Source organism: Salvelinus alpinus, chromosome 6 (genome assembly GCF_045679555.1).
Source record: "Salvelinus alpinus chromosome 6, SLU_Salpinus.1, whole genome shotgun sequence".
Classification (NCBI taxonomy): domain Eukaryota; kingdom Metazoa; phylum Chordata; class Actinopteri; order Salmoniformes; family Salmonidae; genus Salvelinus; species Salvelinus alpinus.
In genome coordinates this window covers 93,530,508-93,540,507 of record NC_092091.1, presented here as the reverse complement: position 1 = coordinate 93,540,507, position 10,000 = coordinate 93,530,508, and the positions used below count along the sequence as shown (strand labels likewise).

General features: G+C 49.8%; 1 protein-coding gene across 1 annotated transcript in view; it reads left to right on the top strand.

The window, feature by feature from the left end:
• The window catches only part of adamtsl7 (ADAMTS-like 7), a 39,405-nt gene that overhangs the window by 7,530 nt on the left and 21,875 nt on the right, over positions 1-10,000 (top strand). The window contains exons 3-6 of the mRNA XM_071408614.1: positions 3,542-3,717; positions 5,033-5,153; positions 7,753-7,950; positions 9,996-10,000. The exon at positions 9,996-10,000 is cut by the window's right edge and continues 125 nt beyond it. Coding sequence (XP_071264715.1) covers positions 3,542-3,717; positions 5,033-5,153; positions 7,753-7,950; positions 9,996-10,000 — 500 coding nt within the window. The remainder of the gene's footprint in view (positions 1-3,541; positions 3,718-5,032; positions 5,154-7,752; positions 7,951-9,995) is intronic.

Genomic DNA, 10,000 nt, shown 5'->3' with positions numbered 1-10,000 from the left:
ACCCGGATGTTTTAGCCGTGTCTGAATCCTGGCTTAGAAAGACCACCAAAAATTCAGACATTTTCATCCCCAATTACAAGATTTTCAGACAAGATAGAACGGCCAAAGGGGGCGGTGTTGCAATCTACTGCAAAGACTGCCTGCAGAGTTCTGTTATACTATCCAGGTCTGTTCCCAAACAATTTGAACTTCTACTTTTAAAAATCCACCTCTCTAAAAACAAGTCTCTCACCGTTGCCGCCTGCTATAGACCACCCTCTGCCCCCAGCTGTGCTCTGGACACTATATGTGAACTGATTGCCCCCCATCTATCTTCAGAGCTCGTGCTGCTAGGCGACCTAAATTTGAACATGCTCAACACCCCAGCCACCCTACAATCTAAGCTTGATGCCCTCAATCTCACACAAATTATCAATGAACCTACCAGGTACCACCCCAATTCCGTAAACACGGGTACCCTCATAGATATCATCCTAACAAACTTGCCCTCCAAATACACCTCTGCTGTTTTCAACCAAGATCTCAGCGATCACTGCCTCATTGCCTGCATCCGTAATGGGTCAGCGGTCAAACGACCTCCACTCATCACTGTCAAACGCTCCCTGAAACACTTCAGCGAGCAGGCCTTTCTAATCGACCTGGCCGGGGTATCCTGGAAGGATATTGATCTCATCCCGTCAGTAGAGGATGCCTGGTCATTTTTAAAAAATGCCTTCCTCACCATCTTGAATAAGCATGCCCCATTCAAGAAATTTAGAACCAGGAACAGATATAGCCCTTGGTTCTCTCCTGACCTGACTGCCCTTAACCAACAGAAAAACATCCTATGGCGTTCTGCATTAGCATCGAACAGCCCCCGTGATATGCAACTTTTCAGGGAAGCCAGAAACCAATATACACAGGCAGTTAGAACAGCCAAGGCTAGCTTTTTCAAGCAGAAATTTGCTTCCTGCAACACAAATTCAAAAAAGTTCTGGGACACCGTAAAGTCCATGGAGAATAAGAACACCTCCTCCCAGCTTCCAACCGCTCTGAAGATAGGAAACACTGTCACCACCGACAAATCCACTATAATTGAGAATTTCAATAAGCATTTTTCTACGGCTGGCCATGCTTTCCACCTGGCTACCCCTACCCCGGACAACAGCACTGCCCTCCCCTCTGCTACTCGCCCAAGCCTTCCCCATTTCTCTTTCTCCCAAATACAGTCAGCTGATGTTCTAAATGAGCTGCAAAATCTGGACCCTTACAAATCAGCCGGGCTAGATAATCTGGACCCTTTCTTTCTAAAACTATCTGCTGAAATTGTTGCCACCCCTATTACTAGCCTCTTCAACCTCTCTTTCGTGTCGTCTGAGATCCCCAAAGATTGGAAAGCAGCTGCGGTTATCCCCCTCTTCAAAGGGGGGGACACCCTTGACCCTAACTGCTACAGACCTATATCTATCCTACCCTGCCTTTCTAAGGTCTTCGAAAGCCAAGTCAACAAACAGATTACCGACCATTTCGAATCCCACCACACCTTCTCCGCTATGCAATCTGGTTTCAGAGCTGGTCATGGGTGCACCTCAGCCACGCTCAAGGTCATAAACGATATCGTAACCGCCATCGATAGGAAACAATACTGTGCAGCCGTATTCATTGACCTGGCCAAGGCTTTTGACTCTGTCAATCACCACATCCTCATTGGCAGACTCGACAGCCTTGGTTTCTCTAATGATTGCCTCGCCTGGTTCACCAACTACTTCTCTGATCGAGTTCAGTGTGTCAAATCGGAGGGTCTGTTGTCCGGGCCTCTGGCAGTCTCTATGGGGGTGCCACAGGGTTCAATTCTTGGACCGACTCTCTTCTCTGTTTACATCAATGATGTCGCTCTTGCTGCTGGTGATTCTCTGATCCACCTCTACGCAGACGACACTATTCTGTATACTTCTGGCCCTTCTTTTGACACTGTGTTAACAACCCTCCAGGCGAGCTTCAATGCCATACAACTCTCCTTCCGTGGCCTCCAACTGCTCTTAAATACAAGTAAAACCAAATGCATGCTCTTCAACCGATCGCTGCCTGCTCCTGCCCGCCTGTCCAACATCACTACTTTGGACGGCTCTGACTTAGAATATGTGGACAACTACAAATACCTAGGTGTCTGGTTAGACTGTAAACTCTCCTTCCAGACTCACATCAAACATCTCCAATCCAAAGTCAAATCTAGAATTGGCTTCCTATTCCGCAACAAAGCATCCTTTACTCATGCTGCCAAACATACCCTTGTAAAACTGACCATCCTACCAATCCTCGACTTCGGTGATGTCATTTACAAAATAGCCTCCAAAACCCTACTCAATAAATTGGATGCAGTCTATCACAGTGCCATCCGTTTTGTCACCAAAGCCCCATATACTACCCACCACTGCGACCTGTACACTCTCGTTGGCTGGCCCTCGCTTCATACTCGTCGCCAAACCCACTGGTTCCAGGTCATCTACAAGACCCTGCTAGGTAAAGTCCCCCCTTATCTCAGCTCGCTGGTCACCATAGCAGCACCTACCTGTAGCACGCGCTCCAGCAGGTATATCTCTCTAGTCACCCCCAAAACCAATTCTTCCTTTGGACGCCTCTCCTTCCAGTTCTCTGCTGCCAATGACTGGAACGAACTACAAAAATCTCTGAAACTGGAAACACCTATCTCCCTCACTAGCTTTAAGCACCAGCTGTCAGAGCAGCTCATAGATTACTGCACCTGTACATAACCCATCTACAATTTAGCCCAAACAACTACCTCTTTACCTACTGTATTTATTTATTAATTTATTTTGCTCCTTTGCACCCCATTATTTCTGTCTCTACTTTGCACTTTCTTCCACTGCAAACCAACCATTCCAGTGTTTTTTTAGTTTTTATTTTACTTGCTGTGTTGTACTCACTTCGCCTCCATGGCCTTTTATATTTTTATTTATTTATACATATATTTGTTTGCCTTCACCTCCCTTATCTCACCTCACTTGCTCACATTGTATATAGACTTATTTTTTTTCACTGTATTATTGACTATATGTTTGTTTTACTCCATGTGTAACTATGTGTTGTTGTATGTGTCGAACTGCTTTGCTTTATCTTGGCCAGGTCGCAATTGTAAATGAGAACGTGTTCTCAATTTGCCTACCTGGTTAAATAAAGGTTAAATAAAAAATAAATAAATAAAAAAATATGGTCCCTCTATCCAACTTCATGGGTCGGACAAAGTTACAAATATGGTCCCTCTATCCAACTTCATGGGTCGGACTAAGTTACAAATATGGTCCCTCTATCTAACTTCATGGGTCGGACTAAGTTACAAATATGGTCCCTCTATCCAACTTCATGGGTCGGACTAAGTTACAAATATGGTCCCTCTATCCAACTTCATGGGTCGGACTGCGTTACAAATAAGGTCCCTCTATTCAACTTCATGGGCTGGACTGAGTTACAAATAAGGTCCCTCTATCCAACTTCATGAGTCGGACAGTCAGTTCTGTGCTCATTTTGTGGTCGTACCGTACAGCGCTGCGGACTCGGAGTGGAGTCTCCATCATCAACGGCAACTGGGCGATCGACCGCCCGGGCCTGATCGTTGCCGTGGGAACCCGGCTGACATATCGGCGACCCAACGAGATCCGGTCCAGAACCGGAGAGTCCATCACTGCACCGGGACCCACCAAGGAGGAGTTACATCTATACGTAAGACACACACAGTTATCTACATATATATATACACAATTATCTATTTATTTATATACACTGAACATCTATCCTCCATTTTACCTTTGCTCTCTCTCTCTCTCTCTCCCCCTCCCTCCCTCCCTATCTGTCTCTCTCTCTCTCTTCAGTTGATCTATCAGAAGCCTGGTCCCAGTGTGTATTATGAATAAAGCCTCTCTCTCTCTCCTCCTTTCTCTCTCTCTCCTCTCGTTCTCCTCTCTCTCTCTCCACCTCTCTCTCCTCTCATTCTCCTCTCATTCTCCTCTCGTTCTCCTCTCTCTCCTCTCTCTCTCTCGTTCTCCTCTCGTTCTCCTCTCGTTCTCCTCTCGTTCTCCTCTCTCTCTCCTCTCTCTCTCCTCTCGTTCTCCTCTCGTTCTCCTCTCGTTCTCCTCTCTCTCTCCTCTCGTTCTCCTCTCGTTCTCCTCTCGTTCTCCTCTCGTTCTCCTCTCTCTCTCCTCTCGTTCTCCTCTCGTTCTCCTCTCGTTCTCCTCTCTCTCTCCTCTCGTTCTCCTCTCGTTCTCCTCTCGTTCTCCTCTCGTTCTCCTCTCGTTCTCCTCTCTCTCTCCTCTCGTTCTCCTCTCGTTCTCCTCTCGTTCTCCTCTCGTTCTCCTCTCGTTCTCCTCTCGTTCTCCTCTCTCTCTCCTCTCTCTCTCCTCTCGTTCTCCTCTCGTTCTCCTCTCGTTCTCCTCTCTCTCTCCTCTCGTTCTCCTCTCGTTCTCCTCTCTCTCTCCTCTCATTCTCCTCTCGTTCTCCTCTCTCTCTCCTCTCGTTCTCCTCTCTCTCTCCACCTCTCTCTCCTCTCGTTCTCCTCTCGTTCTCCTCTCTCTCTCCACCTCTCTCTCCTCTCTCTCTCCTCTCGTTCTCCTCTCGTTCTCCTCTCTCTCTCCTCTCTCTCTCCTCTCGTTTTCCTCTCGTTCTCCTCTCTCTCTCCTCTATCTCTCCTCTCTCTCTCCTCTCGTTCTCCTCTCTCTCTCCACCTCTCTCTCTCCTCTCGTTCTCCTCTCGTTCTCCTCTCGTTCTCCTCTCGTTCTCCTCTCGTTCTCCTCTCTCTCTCCTCTCTCTCTCCTCTCGTTCTCCTCTCGTTCTCCTCTCTCTCTCCTCTCTCTCTCCTCTCTCTCTCCTCTCTCTCTCCTCTCTCTCTCCACCTCTCTCTCCTCTCGTTCTCCTCTCGTTCTCCTCTCGTTCTCCTCTCTCTCTCCTCTCTCTCTCCTCTCGTTCTCCTCTCGTTCTCCTCTCTCTCTCCTCTCGTTCTCCTCTCTTCTTGTTCTCCACCTCTCTCTCTTTCTCTCCTCAGTTGATCTATCAGCAGCCTGGTCCCAGTGTGTATTATGAGTACAGCCTTCCTCTTCACGACACACACACCAGCCCCGAGCCTCACACACACTTCAACACACACCCCGCCATACTGCCCCTGGGTGAGTACACACACACACAGAGACACAGAGACACACACACACACACACACACACAGAGACACAAACACACACACACACACAGAGACACACACACACACACCCCGCCATACTGCCCCTGGGTGAGTACACACACACACACACACACACACACACACACACACACACACACACACACACACACACACACACACACACACACACACACACACACACAGGTATGAACCTTTCCCAACGATGCAGAGTTAACAAATAAAATAGTTACCGAGGAATAAAATACACTAGACTGGAGCCACACTACATGTTCATAAGTATGTGGACACCTGCTGGTCCACTAGACTGGAGCCACACTACATGTCCATAAGTATGTGGACACCTGCTGGTCCACTAGACTGGAGCCACACTACATGTCCATAAGTATGTGGACACCTGCTGGTCCACTAGACTGGAGCCACACTACATGTCCATAAGTATGTGGACACCTGCTGGTCCACTAGACTGGAGCCCCACTACATGTCCATAAGTATGTGGACACCTGCTGGTCCACTAGACTGGAGCCACACCACATGTCCATAAGTATGTGGACACCTGCTGGTCCACTAGACTGGAGCCACACTACATGTCCATAAGTATGTGGACACCTGCTGGTCCACTACACTGGAGCCCCACTACATGTCCGTAAGTATGTGGACACCTGCTGGTCCACTAGACTGGAGCCCCACTACATGTTCATAAGTATGTGGACACCTGCTGGTCCACTAGACTGGAGCCCCACTACATGTCCATAAGTATGTGGACACCTGCTGGTCCACTAGACTGGAGCCCCACTACATGTCCATAAGTATGTGGACACCTGCTGGTCCACTAGACTGGAGCCCCACTACATGTCCATAAGTATGTGGACACCTGCTGGTCCACTAGACTGGGGGATTTCGGTACTTCAGCCATAACGTTTCATACAGGTTTCCTCGTGGTTCTGTTGAAAAGTCATGTTCTCAAATTGTTCGGAGAACGTTAAAAAAACTTCAGTAACGTTCAGAAAATGTTCTAAGAATGTTATTTAAAAATATGTAGATATACACAATTTGCATATTGTCGTGTATGTTTAAAAAGGCTTCTAATGTCAGAATTTCAGACTTGATTTGCCATTATGAAAAATCAACAAAAATGTCCATTAATTATAATCCACATAATAATTCACATATGACCACAACAGTGGTGGGGGAACGCTTTGCAGCGAGGGAGATTTATTTGGTAAATATGTGAGAGATCATCAGGAGTTTAGAGTTTTTATCTAGTTGCTTTTTCGTGTACCGCCCCTCACCTCTCCTCCTCTCATCCCTTTTTCATGTACCGCCCCTCACCTCTCCACCTCTCATCCATTTTTCATGTACCACCCCACCCCTCACCTCTCCTCCTCTCATCCCTTTTCATGTACCACCCCTCACCTCTCATCCCTTTTCATGTACCACCCCTCACCTCTCATCCCTTTTCATGTACCACCCCTCATCTCTCATCCCTTTTTCATGTACCACCCCTCACCTCTCCTCCTCTCATCCCTTTTTCATGTACCACCCCTCACCTCTCATCCCTTTTCATGTACCACCCCTCACCTCTCATCCCTTTTCATGTACCACCCCTCATCTCTCATCCCTTTTTCATGTACCACCCCTCACCTCTCCTCCTCTCATCCCTTTTCATGTACCACCCCTCACCTCTCATCCCTTTTCATGTACCACCCCTCACCTCTCATCCCTTTTCATGTACCACCCCTCATCTCTCATCCCTTTTTCATGTACCACCCCTCACCTCTCCTCCTCTCTTCCCTTTTTCATGTACCACCCCTCACCTCTCATCCCTTTTAATGTACCACCCCTCACCTCTCATCCCTTTTCATGTACCACCCCTCATCTCTCATCACTTTTTCATGTACCACCCCTCACCTCTCCTCCTCTCATCCCTTTTCATGTACCACCCCTCACCTCTCATCCCTTTTCATGTACCACCCCTCACCTCTCATCCCTTTTCATGTACCACCCCTCATCTCTCATCCCTTTTTCATGTACCATCCCTCACCTCTCCTCCTCTCATCCCTTTTTCATGTACCACCCCTCACCTCTCATCCCTTTTAATGTACCACCCCTCACCTCTCATCCCTTTTCATGTACCACCCCTCATCTCCCATCCCTTTTTCATGTACCACCCCTCACCTCTTTTTCATGCACCCCCCCTCACCTCTCCTCCTCTCATCCCTTTTTCATGTACCACCCCTCACCTCTCCTCCTCTCATCCCTTTTTCATGTACCACCCCTCACCTCTCCACCTCTCATCCCTTTTTCATGTACCACCCCTCACCTCACCTCCTCTCATCATTTTTTCATGTACCCCCCCTCACCTCTCCTCCTCTCATCCCTTTTTCATGTACCACCCCTCACCTCTCCTCCTCTCATCCCTTTTTCATGTACCACCCCTCACCTCACCTCCTCTCATCCTTTTTTCATGTACCCCCCCTAACCTCTCATCCCTTTTTCATGTACCACCCCTCACCTCTCCTCCTCCTCTCTCTCTCATCCCCTACTCTCTCACACCCCGCTCTCTCTAGTTGAGACTGTTGGCCCCACCTACTCAGGAAGCGATGATGTCACCAGTGGAATGGGCGTGGCCATCAATGGTGTCAGCGGTGGGAGAGGCCATCCCAACCAAGTGCCCTCTGAACCCGTGGTGAACCCTGACCTCTTGGCTCCTTCCTACGGCTGGATCAGCAGCGGCCACACAGCCTGCAGCGCCTCCTGTGGTGGGGGTGAGGAACTACAGTCATATAGACACACTGACACACACACACAGCCTGCAGCGCCTCCTGTGGTGGGGGTGAGGAACTACAGTCATATAGACACACTGACACACACAGCCTGCAGCACCTCCTGTGGTGGGGGTGAGGAACTACAGTCATATGACACACTGACACACAGCCTGCAGCGCCTCCTGTGGTGGGGGTGAGGACCTACAGTCATATAGACACACTGACACACACACACAGCCTGCAGCGCCTCCTGTGGTGGGGGTGAGGAACTACAGTCATATAGACACACTGACACACACACACAGCCTGCAGCACCTGTGGTGGGGGTGAGGAACTACAGTCATATAGACACACTGACACACACACACAGCCTGCAGCGCCTCCTGTGGTGGGGGTGAGGAACTACAGTCATATAGACACACTGACACACAGCCTGCAGCGCCTCCTGTGGCGGGGTTGAGGAACTACAGTCATATAGACACACTGACACAGCCTGCAGCGCCTCCTGTGGTGGGGGTGAGGACCTACAGTCATATAGACACACTGACACACACAGCCTGCAGTGCCTCCTGTGGTGGGGGTGAGGAACTACAGTCATATAGACACACTGACACACACAGCCTGCAGCGCCTCCTGTGGTGGGGGTGAGGACCTACAGTCATATAGACACACTGACACACACAGCCTGCAGCGCCTCCTGTGGTGGGGGTGAGGACCTACAGTCATATAGACACACTGACACACACAGCCTGCAGCGCCTCCTGTGGTGGGGGTGAGGAACTACAGTCATATAGACACACTGACACACAGCCTGCAGCGCCTCCTGTGGCGGGGTTGAGGAACTACAGTCATATAGACACACTGACACACAGCCTGCAGCGCCTCCTGTGGTGGGGGTGAGGACCTACAGTCATATAGACACACTGACACACACAGCCTGCAGTGCCTCCTGTGGTGGGGGTGAGGAACTACAGTCATATAGACACACTGACACACAGCCTGCAGCGCCTCCTGTGGTGGGGGTGAGGACCTACAGTCATATAGACACACTGACACACACAGCCTGCAGCGCCTCCTGTGGTGGGGGTGAGGAACTACAGTCATATAGACACACTGACACACAGCCTGCAGCGCCTCCTGTGGTGGGGGTGAGGAACTACAGTCATATAGACACACTGACACACACAGCCTGCAGCGCCTCCTGTGGTGGGGGTGAGGAACTACAGTCATATAGACACACTGACACACAGCCTGCAGCGCCTCCTGTGGTGGGGGTGAGGACCTACAGTCATATAGACACACTGATACACACAGCCTGCAGCACCTCCTGTGGTGGGGGTGAGGAACTACAGTCATATAGACACACTGACACACACAGCCTGCAGCGCCTCCTGTGGTGGGGGTGAGGACCTACAGTCATATAGACACACTGACACACACAGCCTGCAGCGCCTCCTGTGGTGGGGGTGAGGAACTACAGTCATATAGACACACTGACACACAGCCTGCAGCGCCTCCTGTGGCGGGGTTGAGGAACTACAGTCATATAGACACACTGACACACAGCCTGCAGCGCCTCCTGTGGTGGGGGTGAGGACCTACAGTCATATAGACACACTGACACACACAGCCTGCAGTGCCTCCTGTGGTGGGGGTGAGGAACTACAGTCATATAGACACACTGACACACAGCCTGCAGCGCCTCCTGTGGTGGGGGTGAGGAACTACAGTCATATAGACACACTGACACACAGCCTGCAGCGCCTCCTGTGGTGGGGGTGAGGAACTACAGTCATATAGACACACTGACACACAGCCTGCAGCGCCTCCTGTGGCGGGGGTGAGGAACTACAGTCATATAGACACACTGACACACACACTGAGACGCACTATCACTACCAGGTAGAGACAACTTTACTGTAGTTAGATTAACACCTGACCTGAGATCAGTAATACATTGTTTTTCCAACATATTTCACATAGAGCCACCTAGGTAGGTGATTGCTGTTTCTCTTTCTCTCTCTTTTCTCGTGTGTGTGTCTCAGGTAGA